The following is an 18,552-nucleotide window of genomic DNA, read 5'->3' on the forward strand; positions in this document are numbered from 1 at the left end:
GTTGCTACCTCTTGCTTCATTTCTCTTTATTCAAACGGCACTTTCTTTTAATCTTGTAAATAATGTTTTTATCGTTGTTTCATTTGTTTGCACACTTAATCCTCTGCGCACGCTGCTGTATTTATTTGCTTCTACATGCTCGCAAAAAAAAATATATATATAAATCATTTTGAAACAAATCGCGGTTGCGACTGATGTTTGTTTTGTTTGCGTCGTATTATAAGGGGAATGTAAGTTTCGTTGATTAAACATTTCATGGCATATCATTATCGAGTTGTTGCTATGAACTCATAAATAATCATGAGACAGGTTTTTACGAGTCATACTCCATGCATAAGTGCAATGCACTGAAGGAATGTAATTTTATTTATTTATTTATTATTACTACCATTATTATTGTCAGAATTAATATTCAGGTTTTCATCCATCACTATTTTATTATTTATATTTTCTTTCCAACATCTGTTTCAAGAAACATGGTCGATTGGAAATAATGTAGACATCAATGGTTAGAGAAACTTTGATTTGCCTTGACCGTGCAGATGCGCAAAGTTCAAAAGGTTTCAGAAAGGTGTTGGGGAAGTTTAACCATATTTTTTTATTACTGAATTCTTTCTCTCAAATGTTTTTGTTCTTTTGTATTGCACTTAAATTCAAAACCAATTGGGCAGCGCTTTGAAGGCAGTGAAGTGGCGTATGGAAATATTTGCGTATTGGCGTTTTTTTAACGTGTGATGATTACGTTCCTAACGGTGATGGAAAAAAAGTAACATATGAATGTGTGTTCAATAATAATAATAATTAAATGCCAAGTTCTCTTACTTTCTGTATCAAATACTGAGCCTGTTTTATAATCTCATTTTTTCAAATGCGTATCAAGGTTTAGGAGGCACAATGTTGCTTAAAACTCAACTCTCACGAAAATGACACAAATTAAGGGAAGCTTCTATCGCAGCCACCATTTCCATGTGTGCAACAGTAAGCGAGTCATTGTAACAATATATTTTTTTGCGCGTGTGAAGTGTGAAATCCTCATGAGAACTCAAAATTTACTACAATAATACTCATTATGCAAGGTGCTTTGAGTGGGGAAGGCGGCGCAGACTCAAATATCCAAAACAATTTATTTTCCCATATGGCGGAACGAACGGAAGCTGTAGTTAAACATACACTGCAAAGCGAGAAAAGTATATCTCCGGGTGCTGACACTCTCTAACGATGTGAACACAAACCCTTCACTTGCGAACAGGAGGCTTCAGTTTGTTTATTTGTTTGTTTGTTTTTGAATCCATTCCTCACATCAGCATCCAACATTAAATACAGGGAATTAAGAACCTTTATCACGACCATTATTGTTGTGTCTTGTAAGATGATACATATTTTATGATAGGAACTTACTGGGCACCAGCAGTCAACAAAGAAATATGAAAGAACACAACAGTGATAAACATATATTACCTTGAAGCTACATGTGTACGTTTTCACGGAATTAGCTCAGTGGTATTTTCGAACTCAGAGAATGGGGAAAAGCGACAGTCAGATGAAATGAATAAAATACCAAATGTCGTGCATCAACTAATATATTTGAAAATAGAATCTCATGCCGTGCATTCCTTGGAGGCATGAAAATAGATTCAATAACGCTAAGGTGTGACAGTGTTGAGGCATCTGTTTATCAACATGCGTTGAAAGTGGGGGAAATGTCAGTGAATACCTGAGGTAGCGCCAAACTATTTTTTTTTAATGGCCACAAAATGCTGCAGTAGAGCAGTGTGGAAATAATTTCATTGGATAGAAAAATGTGTGAGGAAAGTTTATTAAATTTGTTTGAGATTTATAACTGTTCTACCTGAGTAACTGTGTGCGTGGTTTAGTACAGGAATACCTTTGCGATAAAGCTTCTATTTCCTTTAAAAGGAAACGGTAAGAAGTTACACTAGTTAAAAAAGTAAAACAAATATTTTAATCAAGAACAATATTCAATGTTTTGCTTCAGGACAAAAAAACACTTATTCTGGGAGAAAAGCGTCTGGGGGGACGTGAAGCAAGAGTTGATAATGTTTTCAGTTTATATGGCTCCGTATGCAATGCAAAGTGAAGTCACATTATAATGGACAACGAAACTCAACTGCTGTGGAGGATGGTTGTTGATGGAACGCGTAGTGGCAATGTAATGTGGAAGGATGAAGAACTTAATGTTGTCCCTGAAATTGAGGAAGCTGTTGAGAAGAAACCAGAACGCAGGGAAGAAGTTGAAGCAATGGTTCTAACATCTCAAATGGGGTGATAATAAGCCAAGTTTGCCGGGGTGAGTAACAAAAACATATTCATCCATAGAGAAGAGCTCCGCGTATGGAATGTTGTAAGGAATGGAATTGAATTATGGCGTACACAGCGTGCTTTACCGGAATGTCTTTATTTTCCACGATCATACGCTGTCATTGTTAACCATGGGATTGGAAAATCTCAGAATTTGGGCTCTTTTATCCTCTACAAGTTATTGCATTGTGATGCGGAAGAGTTGCCTATTGTTGCGTATTTCTGCGGCATGGCAGTGTTAATATTTGAAACCAACTGACGGACCCTTCGGCATAATCAAGGGAGATAGAAGGTACGCAGCTTTAATGCTGGACGGAAGCATGCCAAGCATTAGTCATTTTTTCTGCTACACGTTTAATGAAACTGTGCATTTATCTGAGTTGTCTATGAATTGGGAAGCGCTTCGACCAGGTCGTTTAATGAGCAAACTCCCATGGCAGAGTGTTGAACACACCTCATTGCGATGTCTGAATCCGGTGCATCTTCGAGAGGGAGGAGATTAAATGTTCGCGCGCATCCCGTCTTAAGGATTTCAGCAGTCGGACAGTAACGGACTGCCCGGGGGAGAAGGAAAAGCGGCGAAACAGTCGGTTTTCGGGATGGTGGGAAGCATCGGTGTGATCCTCCACGTGTGCAAACATGATTCTTTCGGTATCTTTAGAGCGCTCTCAATGTTGAGATCGGTGGTGTTAAGCAGAATACAGGTCTGATCTCAGGTGAGTCGCGGCGGAATTCCGGGGAACTCTCCCGGCCGAAAAGGATAACCTAAGCAAATAACTGCGCGAGAAAAGAGTAACTGCCACATTTTTCACGAAACGTTATCATCAGAGTCGGAGGCGGATTCCAGTGATGACCGGATGTCGGAAGATTGATATAGCATGACCCCTTAAGGGTCCATAAGCGTGGAGATTGGCAAAGGATGGGATTGATGCGTTGAAAGGTTCGCAGAAAAAACAAACAAGCAAGTACGAAATACGATCGGTTGTTCCAATTGTCACACTGGAGCTGCTAATTGCATCTGTATCGGCGTTTTTACACAAACGAAAACAATAACAAAGGAGGAATCGGGCATACGGTGGCCGACGTAACGTTTCAAAACAGCCGGGCACGGAATCCAACTACAACATCTGTCAACGGAAGATGATGTGCTGTGCAATGGCCCTCGCAGTACATGATGGAAATAACCGGTGCGAGGAATGACGCGAGAACGTCCCATGTGTAATTGGTTTTCACCTCAAGTCATGGTCGTCTACAGGTTATGTGGAATAGATGAAAATAATAGGGAATTGTGAAAAAAAAGAGTTTTAAAAGAGTTTTTCGCCGTCATCGTCATCATTCTTCGGAAAGTCAGTATATGGGTTGTTATTATGGCGGTGCGAACTAGACCAGTCCGACGACGGCCACTGCATTTTCTCCCGGCGACTACTGATATTTTCTCCGCTTTGTCCTTTTCCAAACACTTTTAACTCCTTAAGGTTTCACCATCTTTTCACTTCTTCAGCTGTGCTCGCGCCTTCCTTCTGTTCCCGATGTCAACGACTCCTGTCCTTTTTACCTTTGCAGAATTCGCACGCTCTCAAGAATTTCCTTACATTTTGCACCTCTTCCCAGTTCCCTCACCCGAATCGTGGTCATTCCTATGTCTCCGCCACGGTAGCGTGACGGTTTTTATCATACGCCCCGTCACCGAATCTAGCGCCGGTGTTTCCCGCGCCTGTGAACTTTCGCCCATGGTGTCCACGGCAAGTCGTTTCTCAACGATCCTTATTTCGCTGCATTTACAAGTTGCCGTTGGCTCTCTTTCCCGCTTGGCGTCATGACAACAATGGCTGCGTTCGGCTTTGGCATATGGCTTGTGTACAGCATCTCTTGTTTCGCTTATTTATTTCGTGTGTCGAGGGAATGCTGCCGTTGGCATTGACGTTCCTGAACTCAGCAAACTCCTGCCATCACTCACTTTCGTGAGTTCCATCAGCCGTCACAGTTGTGCTCTCGAGCTTGGTATCGTGCTTTCGGTTGCTTAGCGTCTAGTTAAATGCCACGGCCATGGGCGTCTCCTGAGCAGCAACGCCTTTCTTCATACCTGCAGCATTAGACTTACATTGTTGTGTCGTATGTGACGGAGGAAGACGCAGCTATGGTTTCAGGGTGGTGAACTCCGTTAGTTTGTTTTTATCATCGGTGACAAATTCGATTACGCAGTTGTTTTACTCTTCTGTAACTTTCCCTTCCCCAGTTTCAACTGTACATGTTTTCCTCAAAGTCATTCCCATCTGGCAAGTTGGTTTGTTTTTTCCTCCCTTTACAACTTCCAACAAACAGAACGGCGTCCGCGACACAACTACTTCCCTTTTCCCCCTTACCTTCCCCACCGAAAAATATCGTTGAAAGTTCAATACTTTCAATGCAACTTTAGCGTAAGAAGTTTTTTGGCGGCGATGCCTGAGAATAGTCAAGTCTCACTTCCCTATAATATAGTAATAGAAAAAATATATAACATAATTATAAAAAGTGCTTTCGTGCAAACGAGTTTTACTGAAATATAACTCATATCGTAAACGAAATTTATTGATACGTACATAACCGCCTCTATTACTTACGAAGCGGAAGTGTCTGAAAACGTCTTTAACCCGCCTCCCGCGCTCCCCTTTGCTTGCTCTTTGGACACCCGCGGGTTTATCTTTCTGAGGTCACGTAACTCCATGAAGAATTAATCTTCCCATCTCGCAGCACACTCCATCTACGGCTAAAGCCTCATGAATCATGTCACTGAAATGTGTGTTGCAATTCCCACTATTTTTTTAAAAATAATATGCATCATACTTGTGTTGACTACGCATACATGTACGAGACTCTTCAATCTCTTTCATAAGGCAAATATTCAAAAGCGGGCTCTCGTTTCACAAGTAGCACTTGCAGTTAAGAACTTCCTTCCCGAATTGAGGAATTATAAAACCACTCCCATCACCCTTGCATGGAAGCATCCGTTACCATCATGGCCACAGTTGCTACAACTCGCTACTTGCTCACTGGTTTTTTCTTTACTAAAATGCACATCCATTTTTGTGTAAGCTGTAACGCATATGTGTGTGTGTGTGTGTCTGTGTGTGGTAACACGGTTAAATTATTGGGTCGCATCCGGACCGTATTGCATCATGACAAATATGATGTTACCATTTAAAAAATAAGTAGCAATAGTAGTAGGGAGAAAGCTATTGTTTTTTCTCACTCCTGCTGCCGCGTACATCATGCGTGATACAACAGTTTTCATTTATTCTATAGTAGATTTTTTCACATAGCAAGGGATACTCGGAATTGTTGTATAACTTTCGTTGTCCCAGCAATACTGTCTGCTTTTCATGGTTAAACTAAAACTCCAATGAAATCACATTGTTGTGTCATCTTTTGTGAGTCACCAATGATGGTTGTGCCCCACATTTCTTCATGCTGGTAACTATTTTGTTTCCACGACATTTAACCACGTCATGTGCCTCACACTAATAAATATGTTGCAGATCCATGTTTGAGTCCTCAATCTTTCAGGGGTCGCCTGCTGCAGCCTCACGACATCGGCGTCTTCTGAAAAGACCCTTGTGATGGTGTGTGAAACTCCAGGATTCTCCTTTATTAACTGATGGGGAGTCGATTCAAATTCACTAATTCCTCATTTTTGCTAACGTATCGGAACCCCACCCGAATATTCTCAGGCAACTTCACTTGGGAGGGAAATGACTTTAGATCAAACACTGCCACCGACTGGTCATGGAGAGTAATTATCAACTGGGAAAAGTGACACAATGGGACATATGCCTCATAATCATCCCTGCTCTTTTTAGCCTTTGGTCATGCAATAAATCAACACCTTCTTCCAATTCTGTTTTTCCTCCATCACAAAGAATGGCGCACAACTCATCCTGTCATATGTCTCTCTGAAACTGGGCCAATGATACGCGATTGCTTCATTATTTGGGACTTCTTTTTTTACAATGTGCAATTCAGATTCCTTTTTTGATACTTTCTCTTTCCACATCATCTGTGCTATTCTTAATGCTCCAACCCTCATCAAATCGCTTACTCGCTGCTTGCATCATCCTCTGTCAAATCCACGGAAGGAAAATCATTCCCACATTTATTTCCTATTGGAGAGGTGAAGTATTTTCTTTTCCTCCTCTTCCCGTGAGGTCACCTTTGTTTTCCCCTTGTGAGTGTCAAGGAATGCTGTGCAATCGATAATTTGGGAAGATATTCCCCGTTATAAGTCCCGGCTTCCCTCACACTGGGGCCGCACATTCCTTCCAATTATATCTTACATCAAAAACATTAAAAGAACCGACTTGCTTACGGAAGCTGTCACACATCTGAGATACCACACTGTGCCTCGTGGAAGTTCCATTGTGTAGATGTGCTTTCCAAATTCTATTAATAATATGTTGTCAATGTCGTGTTCAATTGCAACTACTGCCGCTGCGCGTGTCAGCAGTGCTCTTCTCTTTATGGAATGTTCTATCATTACGTATGGTCTTTTCAGTATGGTGTCATTTTCCCCTTTGTGGTAATGGCTATGAACTTCTTCCCCTTTCCTCCCGAGGTTCCTCCCTATGACTTTTTTCACACTGGCAATGCTCTTTTCCCAGTTGATAATTACGCATCGTGTGAGTATGTGGGTATCGCTTTTGAATTTCTTTAGAAGGTTCCCTCCCAAAAAAAAATCCACTGTTGAGGCTTTCTTTTCGTGTCAGTGTGGCACAACATTTTTCTCTTTTTTTGGGAGCTGTGTAATTTCTTTTTGCCATCGCATGGCTGGATGCAATTCATTCCATTGATATTGCAACTGGATACCACTCTGGACGGAACTTCCTGCAAGATATTATCGAATCCCCATTACAACATGTGTTGTGTTTGTTTGATGGGTTTACCTGTTACCGTACTGTAAAGACGGACCCAAAAACAACATCCGCGTCGGTTTGTCCAATAGAGATGATGGAAGAGTTCTCCTGTACTGAAATGGCAATGGTCTCTGCGAGTCGTAAACTTACAACAACAAATAAAAGTGCAGTTGCATCCTATGCTGGAATGCGGTAATGATTTTCCGCCAATGCATAAAAACACCGCATGATGAATTCCCTGTTGCTCACATGTTTTAGTCCTCAGCTACATTCACTTTGCTATTCTATTGGCTCCTGAAACCAATGTCATGATGTACGGACAGCTTTTTGTGGGAACTGCAATAAAAATAATAATCATAATTATAATAACTCCTTTCACCAATGAGTTTACTATTGGTTGTAAAAGTGCTCTTGGTGCCACTCCATTTTTCTTTTCTTGAGTCCCCAGCTGCTGAGGGGCTGTTGTATTTTTTTTTAAAGAGTGACGCACCGTTTTATTCCCCACCCCTTTCAGGTGACTTCCTCCTGCACAGTTTTTACTTTCCCATCGTAGAATGTTTTTCAAGGTGTTTCCTTTGTGAAGCTTTGGTTATGCTATAATTAAAGACCACTCAACTCCCTCCTTCCGGGAACTGTTGTTGCATTTATTTCCCTTTAGTTGCTGCAAATTTGTTTATTTGACAAGTTGTAGTGCGATACTTCACTTGACCATATGTGTAACATCGTGTCTCGTTGCTTTATAAAAATTCAAAAAGAACACATCAGGTGATATTCTTCTGCTCTTACTTCGTCCATTCACATCTCTTCCCGCCAGTTCGGAAACTCCCACTCAAACTCACCACTCTGTGAAGATTTGTAGTTTCCGTTAGCGATGGACGTACTGAAGTGGACATGTTTGGCACTTCAAAACTAAGTTTTTTAAACTTACACCTTCCTTCTTGCATACAGCTTCAGTGCGAGAGTAAAGGAATAGTTGAGTATCATGAGAAAACATAAGCCCAAAACATTCTCAACTCAAGCTTTCAATAAAAGCAAACACATTAAGATGGTTTAGTGAACACATGCAGTATAATCCCTAGCAAAGGTATTATTCACACCCAATAAACAACTCAAACAAATAACACCAGCATACATATCGCAGACACATAAGTTGCACCTTCACAAACAAATGAAAGCTGCTGTGGCTCATCATGTGTAAAATATTATGAGCACAAAAACATAAATGTCCTTGACCTTCCATAAATGTATAACACAATATTTCTTGCATTGTCATCGGGAAAATATTTTTTTTATATTGTTATATATATTCATCCAATAGTCAAGAGTGAGCTCTGGCCTTGTAGAACTGTAAATGCGTGCATGTTCTGTTATTATTGTTTCCCATTGCAAAATGAAGATACCTGCAGATGTGGAGAAACGTCTCCATAAATGCTTATGATGCACCAAATAATTCTCTCGTAAAGAAAGGAGAGAACAAATGCTCAGCATACGTGTCGCTATTTGTATCTTTAAATTAAGGTTCTCTTGAATGGAGTAAAGAAAAAACAAAGAAAAGGCAAGAAGTATATGATGTAATTGGTGAGGCATAATGAAATGACCCAACAAGAGGGAAAGGAAGTTACATGCCTTCACTACAGTCATACAAATAAAGCCAGACCCTTCACACTCGTTTTACAATGTTCTGTCGTATCGCTCTGCATAAACAAATAATACTAATAGAAAAGGGAAATGTAAGAAGAAAGTAAAAAAGTATCAAATAGTTCGAGGATTATCGACACTCAGCTACGTGAAGTGATACGTATCGCAAATGTGTGTTTGAAATGCTCACCATCCTAATGAACTTACTCGTATGTTACTTAACCCTGGGAAATATTTCTCTGTGCGCTCAAGTTACCTGACAACTCTCCTTCCGCACCCTATGCATTGTTACCACCTCTATTGTTAACTCCGTTGTTATTGTTACCTTTTACTTGCAATTCAACGTATAGTGCAGTAATGTGGTTACTAAGAGAGACCGCGAACTGACGCACTTCCTGTTCACAAAACCTTTCCTCAACCTTATTATTTTGTCCTCCGTCTTCGATTGTCCCCTCACAACATTGTGGCTTTGTAATTTTTTCGCTGTCAACCCTTTGAACATAGATTATTTCCCATACCATCCCGCGTGAAAAATTGTCCCAGCGTCTAAAGTAACTTTGCAAACACCTTTTCATCTTAAATAACCCACCGGTGCTGCAAGGATGACTACCGGAAATTGTGTACTGCAGTCCCACAAAAGTCTTCGGATTCTCAACAAAAAAGAACGCATCAACAACCGGGAAACTCCTTGATTGCGGCTTGTACAATTTCATATATTGAATTTCAGCTCCAGCTACAATTGGAACATCCTCAGGAACCACAATCAAAGGATTCGTGAGTCTTGGACCTTGCAGCACCTGCAGCACACTTTGTTGGATTTGATCCCCAGCAAATGAAAGGCCCTGTAACTCCCTTGCCAACTCAGTTAGTGTATTCTCATGTGACAATGCTTCAATGCCACTCTTCTCAAACAGATGACCAACAATAGCGCAGTTAGACAGCAGAGCAGATATTGCAGCATATTTATTCAGTAACCAAGGCCTCAGAAAGTCTAAAATAACTTGCCCCGTGTAAGATGAAAGCGGTGTGCAGAGATACGAATCACACAGAAGATTCCCTTTCTTCACTCGAACAACCCTCACTAACCTGTGTGATGCTTTGCGTGTTTGCCAGGTAGCTGCGTTTTGGAAAATTTTTGCGTAGCTTTCCTTCTTTACATCACTCATTTCGTTAATGGCTTCCTCGATTAGATCACACTGCCTGGTGAACGACGCCGAATCAACAATGTGACGAAGCAGTGGGCCAACGATAGGAATGCGATCTTGAATTTCTTGCCATTCACTTTCAATTTTCTCCTTCGCATCTGAAGGATTCCAACCGTAAGCAGGAGCAATTTTCCCCCACCTCGATATGTGTATGACTTCCAAATCCTTCAATGTATCACAGTTAATGTAAAAATGTAGGGCTTTGTTTTGCTTGGACCATCCATGGAATTGTCTAACGTTTGGAGAGCTCAAGGCAATACCAGCGAAATCACCAGGTGGTTTCGTCGGAGCAGGATGATTCTTGTCCACGTCAAATATAACGTATCCCTTAATATTCTCTGCGCCACATGAATCTCTGACTATTTGGCCAATAAGCGTTGAGGCATCATCATAATTACTGTAAAACGTAACATATCCTGCTCGATCGCCTTTGGGTTTACGAAACACATACGCCTTACCACTCACAACGTACATGATAATCTAAAGCTGACTCGATTCATAATGCAGTAGTTTGTATAACAGTATTATTTTTTTTGGAATTTTCTTCGTGCCTTCGTGAGAGTTTCTCCCAACTGGCGGGGCCATCAGCCATCACCGTAGAGCCCTGAGATGCTATCGGTCTGGCGACTGTGGCAGAGTCTCCCTTTTTCATTCATCCTAACACACCCTCTATAATTTTTGTTGTATTTCCGCATATGAACGGAATACAGCAGATGGGGCGAGAAGCCCCCCTCACCCCGGACTCTCCAAAAGATGTCAATTAGCAATCCTTTTGTTTTGATTTTTGTTATTCGTTTATTATTCTCTCCCCCTCTTTCTGTTTCTGTTGCTTGTTGATTGCATACCCCCTCTGTCTCTAAGGGTGTCTGGACTATTCCTGCGTCCTGTGCTTTTCCTGCTAGCTCCACACTCGGCAATAAGGGGGGAAGTTGCAGAAGGGAGAGTGGGTTGTATGACTGTTACCTTAGGTGAGGACTTCACCTGCGGCCGGCTCCGTTCAACCGCAATGAGAAATTGCGCCAGCATTTAAGAGAAACATACATGCTGCACACACTCACCTTCTACCGCAAACCTGACACGTAACTCCTTCAAACCTGGACAGCTCATCAAGTGCAGCGACGTTTCTTCGCAGTCGCCGCGTTGGCTGGTAACAGCGCGCTCTACCTTCATACCGTTCATCTTCTTTTGATGGAGGGTGAGGCCAGTTTTGCTAGCACACTGCCTTCCGCATGTCGGGCACACCAACATGGATGTGTTTTTATGCGGGGAATCAGTGGCACACAATTTTGTGCTTTTGCTGCATTTAAGCTCGACTCCCTCACCTTTGTGGAAAGCCTTACAGTGTCGGATGAGGGAGTCCCTGCAACTGAGCACTTTTTGGCACACACCACACTGCACCCCGCCCTTCCCCGGGACGTCAACGTTTTCCTCACGGGCACGCTTACGAGGGAATTGCACCAACACCACGGTACCGTCCTCCGTCACTATGCTTTTATGTTTGAATTTCTTGTGTAGTGACAGGGAAGAACGTGTACCGAAGCTCGCCTCGCACAGGTCACATTGAAACGGCAGCTTCCGTGTATCCTGAGAGGCTGGCGCTGCTGGGGCTTTACCATCTCCTTGCACTGAGTCCTCGTTCTCTCGCCCCCTTTTCACGCGGCAACTGCCGCTGCCTATGCCATGTATTGTTCTAAGGTGGTGTAGTAGTCTGCCTGGCACTGCGAATTTGGAGGCACAGATGGTACAATGAAGCACCTGCGGTCTCATCGGGACTCGTGTGCTCGATGGTAGGGGAACGATCGCCACCACTGGAGGGGGCTCCGGGGGGATATCCACTGCAGGTGTTGCATCGCCGTATTTGATCCTCCGGAGGGCATCAGCTCGCACAAAGCCATGTTTGTTTACCATATGCGTTACAGCACTCGAGCGGCATTGGTATGTGGCATCACATTCCGTACATTTGGTCGGTTCGGAGGTTCTCTGAACAGTGCGTGTCGCAACAGTTGGGACTGTTTGTATTGTTGGTCCTATCGCTGCATGTTGCGGGTTACACCATCGGCACTGTGGAGGCACACTCGGGTTGATCTTCCGCACCCTCTTGAATTGCATACTGCGGAATACTGAAAGAGTTATATGGCCAACCCTTCTGCGAGGTGAGCACAGCAATCTCTAAATTACCGTGACGAGGCAGTGGGTCGCACAAGTCAAAAGGCGTGTGACTGACATTCACCTCCTCTTCTGTCCACAACTCGGGTTTGCCGTCACAATTACCCACTACCTTCATGCCAAGAGGTAAATCATTGTGACCCGACTCCACATAACCCCATGTCGCATTGTATATGGAATCATATACTCCTTTCAGTTCTGCACCACCAGCTGTTTGGTCAGCTCGTTCCCTTGCCTCTTTGGCAGTATCCAATGCCGCATCCAGCATTGCTCTCGCCCTGGGACCAACAAATTCCCTTATTTGCGCTTTTGCCATCTCCTCCCATTGCTGCATGTCTTAAATTCTATTACGAGGCAGATCAATAACTGCCCTTGGTAATTGAAACTCATCAAGCCGCTGTATCCTGTATTTCTTCAAGAACATTAGCATTAATATATTTTCCCGGATTCTGAACAAACAAAAACATGGCCACATTCTCTGTTTTATACGTGTTTGAGAAGTATTGATTCAAAATTTCATGCAGTTTCATTTCATCCAAGCTCGCATAATCTTCCAGCAGCACATCCTCAATAGAACTGTTAATTGATCAAGTTGGCCCTTTTTCGCCTCCACGCAGTCAATTCAAAAAATATATTGCCGCATGCAACCTATTACTATGGAAACGCCTTATTGAATTCCACACTTCTGAAAACTTGCCCCCTGATTCTTCACAAGCTTGCGATAAAAGCATAAACAAAAATAGAATCAGAAACAGAGACAGAGACAGTTTACACTGTAGAAAAGGACACCACAGTGAGTCACTCATTCTAGGAAGATAATCACAAAAGCAAACACCCTCAAAAAGACAGCTCAGCGCCATAAAGCAGAACCTACTTACTACTAATAAGGAGTTGTGCCCCTTCCCTGCCAGTAAAGACACAACATTCCCCAACAAACACAGTGGAAGATCACAAGACTTATGACCCCTCCATACTAACCTAAACAAGACAGCGTGAATCACAATTGCATGCAATGCGCTAAGAACCCAAAACGGTTCCGCACATTTGCCTCTGAGGATCCCTACTCAATCGCACCCCTACGCGGGAATCAATATTCTGCCTGTCACAAAATAACACAGCGGACAGCAGAAGGAAAGGGGGAAAATAAAGAAACCCATCACAACACATAAGGATTTTAATGGGAACTTAAAGGAAACCTTCTAGATGAGAATGCTAACACCCATACCACAACAGTGCTCACAATCCTCTTGTATATCAGTGTTTAATTAGTTTTTCACAAAATGATTTGATAATCGTAACGATTCAAGGAATAAAAAAATGTAAATGATAAGACACGACGCAACAAGCTGCCACATTGCCATTAATGGATGTATGTAATACCATTGTTACTATCCATTTCATTGTGACAACACATGCAAAATACAATCGATACCACGGATTTCGTACGCCTTCCGTCGTGCGGTGAATCGCAGAGTGGATGTAAACAGTTGCGAAAGGATTACACCAACGCAACTGCAAGTTCGTTATGCTGCCAGGAACCTGTCCAGGATATATGATGAGTGAACTCCATTACCCAGACAAAAAATGTGACGCCTCCTCTTGCCCTTTCATTCGTTCTTCACAGTGTTTACCTCGTTGTTGGCTTGCCTGAGGTTCGTCAATTACCTTCGGCCCACAGCAGCCACCGCAAGCATTTTGGTAACTATGTTATCCTCATACTGCACATGGTACTGCTGCACATTGTTCTTCCAGAATCCCTCCACAAACTGGTGACTGCGGTGCTTTGCCTTACCCTGCGTAATTTCACACTTCTGCTCAGACCTCATCGCTGTGGATTCGAAGTGCTGAACGTAAATGATTTCCCAGTGAAACATCTCAGTAATTTCCTTCAACTGTTCAACGGTAGCCTCATTCTGGTGACCTCCCCCCTCCGCACTTGGAAAGAGGGATTGTAACAAATGAATGAATTCGTCGGTTGCTGTGTCATGGCTGCTGGCAACAGTAAACTGCAACAACACAATAGTTTTCTTCCCTATGGTTCCTGAAGCCTGTGCAGCCTGCTTTTCATCAACAATAAAGAATGCATCCGCTACGGGGTAGTTGGGAATGCATGGCACATATAATTCCACCGGAGCCCCCTTCGACTCAGCCCAGTTGATGTCACCTGACACTGTGTTTGGTCGACAAGCATTGAGGAGGTCATCCCTTACGTGTTGCAAAATGCTTTTGCGTGTCCTCGTGCGCCTGGCCCTTTCATTTGCTGGAAGTTTCGTTATTAGACTTACGAAGCAAGTTAACACTCTGGGGGAACACAAATATTTAATTGCATTCTTCTCAAAATAATGCCCGATGACAGATGCGTCCCGCGTCATACCAGACACCAGTGCCCACTCCTCAGCAATGCCGGAAAACACTACATTCAAAATTCTTTTCTTTATAGATTCAGAGTGAGGTACGCATATGTATATCTCACTATTGTTTCTCCCACAGGCACGAACAATCTTCACGAGTTTGTGAGATGCGTCACTTTCTCTCCATCCGCCTTTGTTACCCACCACGCCAATATAGAGTTCACGTCGCTCATGGGATTTGATGGAATTTATTTCATTGTCTATGTCGTCCTCACGCGTGGCATGCTTTGCTTCATCGAACACATAACGAAGTGAAGGTCCAACATGCTCCACACGGTTCTCATACATGTTCCACTTTTCCCTCAACTCAACAGGCGTGGCTTGAGGAAAAAGCTTGGGTCCCACACGTGAGAAGAAAGCCCGCATTTCACTCATTTCCCAGCAGTTAACAACAATACGTGCACATCTTTCCCTCTGCTGGAACCAGCTGTCAAAATTTCTTTCATTATGTGAACTGATCAAAATGCTTCCCCATTTTGGAGCCACATCTGCCGGTGGCTGCTCACCTTTGTTGACGAAGTCATAAATAATATAACCACGTGTATTAGATGATATATTCTTCATAAACGTTATAGCCGCTTCTTTACTGTACTCCCTAACTCTGCCAACGCCACCACCACCTGATTTCTCAAATATATATGCGGCTACACCACGGAAGTACGCAACAACAGGTAACTCTTCCGCATCATAATGCAGTAACTTGTAGAGGATAAAAGAACCAAAATTCTGAGATTTTCCAATCCCCGGGTTACCAATGGCAAGGTATGATCGTGGAAAATAAAGACATCTTGGCATAACACGTTGTGTACGCCATAATTCAATTCCACTCCTTACAACATTCCATACACGGAGCTCTTCTCTGCGAATGAATATGTCACTGTTACTTCCCCGGGCAAAGCCTGTATATGGCCAACCCATTTCTGAGGTAAGAACCAACAGCTCAACTCCTTTAGTGCGTTCCGGCTTCTGTTCAAGAGCTTCCTCAATTTCAGGCACGACATTAACTTCCTCATCCTTCCACATCAAACCCTCATTGGGCATTCCATCAACCAAGCTCATTCCCAATGTTTGAGTTCCATCGTCGATAATAATATGACTCAATTTCGCATCATAAATGGTATCGTATAATTTCTCTTCGAGAGACTTGCCCTCTCCGGTTTCTGATGGGTTCTCGTTTTCTCGGCCGGCTTGTCTCTTCATCGGGCGGTACGCACCATTCAACCATCCATTTAAAACATTCCGAGTATCTCCCACACTACCGCCGTTCTGATTCATTTCACTCTCCGAATAATAATCTTAACTGAGTGTGTTGTGTTATTTCCTTTCTTTGTAACATAAATAATAAAAAAAAATTAAGATGAGGGAATTTAAAATGGATACGCTTCTAAACCAAAGCAAATATACAATAAATGAATATCAGGAATTAATATGGCAGATGGAAACTATTTACTAAAATTGAGATTCAATACAAATCTTATCATGTGTTAAGAACTCACAGCAACTTAAGCACAAATGAGGTATGACAGTATGAATAAACATTTCTGTTTGGAGGAAAACTCAAACAACAATTCCCATTCATAAAACACAATCATTTCAGAAAAAATAATATACTTAGATATATATAAGTATGTATTGAAAAGCAAAAAAAATAAATAAATGTGGCATTGCCATGAAAAACAGGAAATAATAGTTTTAGTGATAAGCTATGCAAAACGTATACTCAGTTAAAGGTACTCATGTGCATAATGAAGGCGCTTCACATTAAGAAATAATACAAACAACTATCAGAATTTGCGTATAATCTCACACGAACCGTCACTCGGAATGGCATTTTGTCATAACTTCCTAATGTGGAAAAACTACTTCTAATACATACTCTCACACTCCGAATCAGTACACAGTGTGCAAATGAAAGTACGAGGTATCAAAAAAAAAAAACAATAATAATCGCCGTAAAAAGTAAAACCAATGAAAATAAAATCTTATACATCAAAGAGGAAACTCTCACCTGACGAACAAATGCTGCTCACTTTCTTTATTTAAGTGATCCTTTTTTTTTTTGCAGCCATGGAACCATGAATCTAAGAAATATATATGAAGGCACGAATGATATTTGTTTTGCTTTGGTATTGGAGCATCTTGCCATGCGTCTGCTTTTGTGCCTTAGTGAACCTCAAAGAAACCAAAGGCTCACGGAAGGGAACAAATATATTTGTGGGAATAATAATTCAATATTAGGCTTCTTTTGAGGAGTGTGCTGAGTGGAATAATGGTGAAAAAGAAGTATTGAAAATTTATGCCACATGGGCAAATGCTTTACAATATTTTCTCGCTGTCTGAAAATATGAAATATAGGGAATATATAAGGAACCAGAAACATAGGGAATATATGAAGTATAAGGAAATATATCAAATATAAGAAAATATATGATATATTCTGAAGTGCCGGATGTGTTTGTGCGTGTCTTCGTATGTGTTCTCTGCTTTATATATCACTAAATATTTTACACAATTCCTTTTACTTTGCGTATGCTAATCGCTTGTTTCTCCCTATATAAATTAGTGGAAATATCCATTAGAGAAATAATAATTTACTTTTTTTCTTTTCCCTTCTCTTCCTTTCCCGCTAATGTTTCACCGTCTATTTTCATTCCTTATAAATATTGTAAATTTCATTTTGTTACTGTAACTATTTCCAAAAAAAAGTGTAAGTAAGAAACTTTAGTATTACATATCATAATATCTCTAAACTCCTCTTTTGTCATGTTAAGCTACTAATATTTTTATTTCCCATTCATTTTATTCAGCAGAACATACAAAACCCCTCAAAAGTCCTTCCTTGTTTTTTTTCCTCAACATCATAATATACCTTGTGGAATATACAAATATATAATAACCATAAATGTGTTATACATCTTCACAACATCAGAAACTTCACAAAATAATTGTGTTCCTCAATAAGCAGTGGCTGTGTTTCCTTTTACTTTCTATCAGAGTCAAACTAATTAATTAATTACTAATAACTTCCTCCAGATATATTGCTTCTATTTTCTTGGATTATTCAGCAGCGTAACACCGGAGTCTTGAAATAAAGAGTCACAGTTCAAAGAATACAAAACAGTAAAAAAAATTAACAGAGACTCGCACCTTCACATTTGGTTGCATTTGGATACATCAAACGCATTTATTCGCCTCCTTGTGTTTTCTTTTTGGGGTGGGAGGAGTAAATGCAAAATGTATCAAGTTGACGAGTAGCAGAAATACAACACTTGATATAATTTCACTTACATATAAGCTTTCTTTTCCAACTTTATTCCAATTCATAATATTTTGATAGCAATGTAATGCAGTATTCAGCCATAAACATTTTAACCATAAATATAGTAACTAATGTGTGAATGGTAACCCATGGCGATACATTCCATATGGAACAATACCACATTGTTAAATATACGCATGGAATTAAAACTATAGCACTAAATTGAAAATGAAAAAATAAAAGAGAGAAAGATATGAATTATCAAGAAAGGCATATTCTTCACTAACATGCACTTGTTTCAATATAATCATAATTTGAAGTTACGCTAAATGATAAGTGACCCAATATTCTGAAATGACACAATAACAATGATTCCATTATAGCAACTGTAAAATAATGATATGCAATAAAATAAATGATAAAAATAAATTAAAATACAGCAAGCAGTGCAGAATATATTCTATTGCTATATATAAACATTTGCAAACAGATGAATACCTTTACTCATTGGAAGAAAATAATTAAATTCAAACTTCCTATGATTCTGCCAGTGTTTGTCGGCTACATGTGGGACTCAAAAAAAACAAAAAGTTTATTTTAAATAAACATGAAGAAAAGAAAAACTTCGCATGAAACCATAAGGGTATCCGTGTGAGTTATTCGCTACT

General features: G+C 41.0%; 2 protein-coding genes and 3 pseudogenes across 2 annotated transcripts, besides 15 other annotated features; 2 read left to right on the forward strand and 3 right to left on the reverse strand.

Moving 5' to 3' along the window:
• Window positions 1-18,552: part of a sequence feature (sequence corresponds to BAC RPCI93-25N24) that runs on past both edges of the window.
• Window positions 144-165: a sequence feature (AT_rich).
• Window positions 376-449: a microsatellite.
• Window positions 506-679, forward strand: Tb927.2.960 (hypothetical protein; the record flags this gene model as incomplete). Its single annotated transcript, XM_946400.1, has 1 exon — window positions 506-679. The coding sequence occupies one exon, from the start codon at window positions 506-508 to the stop codon at window positions 677-679; it is 174 nt and encodes a 57-aa protein (XP_951493.1).
• Window positions 1,259-1,282: a microsatellite.
• Window positions 2,111-2,578, forward strand: Tb927.2.980 (annotated as a pseudogene).
• Window positions 4,788-4,830: a sequence feature (AT_rich).
• Window positions 4,912-4,962: a mobile genetic element.
• Window positions 4,912-7,128: a mobile genetic element.
• Window positions 5,404-5,429: a microsatellite.
• Window positions 7,546-7,574: a sequence feature (AT_rich).
• Window positions 8,483-8,513: a sequence feature (AT_rich).
• Tb927.2.1050 lies at window positions 9,133-10,572 on the reverse strand (annotated as a pseudogene).
• Window positions 10,573-10,829: a mobile genetic element.
• Window positions 10,573-12,129: a mobile genetic element.
• Tb927.2.1060 lies at window positions 12,096-12,548 on the reverse strand (annotated as a pseudogene).
• Window positions 12,935-12,981: a microsatellite.
• Window positions 13,876-15,900, reverse strand: Tb927.2.1080 (retrotransposon hot spot (RHS) protein, putative; the record flags this gene model as incomplete). Its single annotated transcript, XM_946401.1, has 1 exon — window positions 13,876-15,900. The coding sequence occupies one exon, from the start codon at window positions 15,898-15,900 to the stop codon at window positions 13,876-13,878; it is 2,025 nt and encodes a 674-aa protein (XP_951494.1).
• Window positions 15,960-15,981: a sequence feature (AT_rich).
• Window positions 18,290-18,321: a sequence feature (AT_rich).

Source organism: Trypanosoma brucei, chromosome 2 (genome assembly GCF_000002445.2).
Source record: "Trypanosoma brucei brucei TREU927 chromosome 2, complete sequence".
Lineage (NCBI taxonomy): Eukaryota > Euglenozoa > Kinetoplastea > Trypanosomatida > Trypanosomatidae > Trypanosoma > Trypanosoma brucei.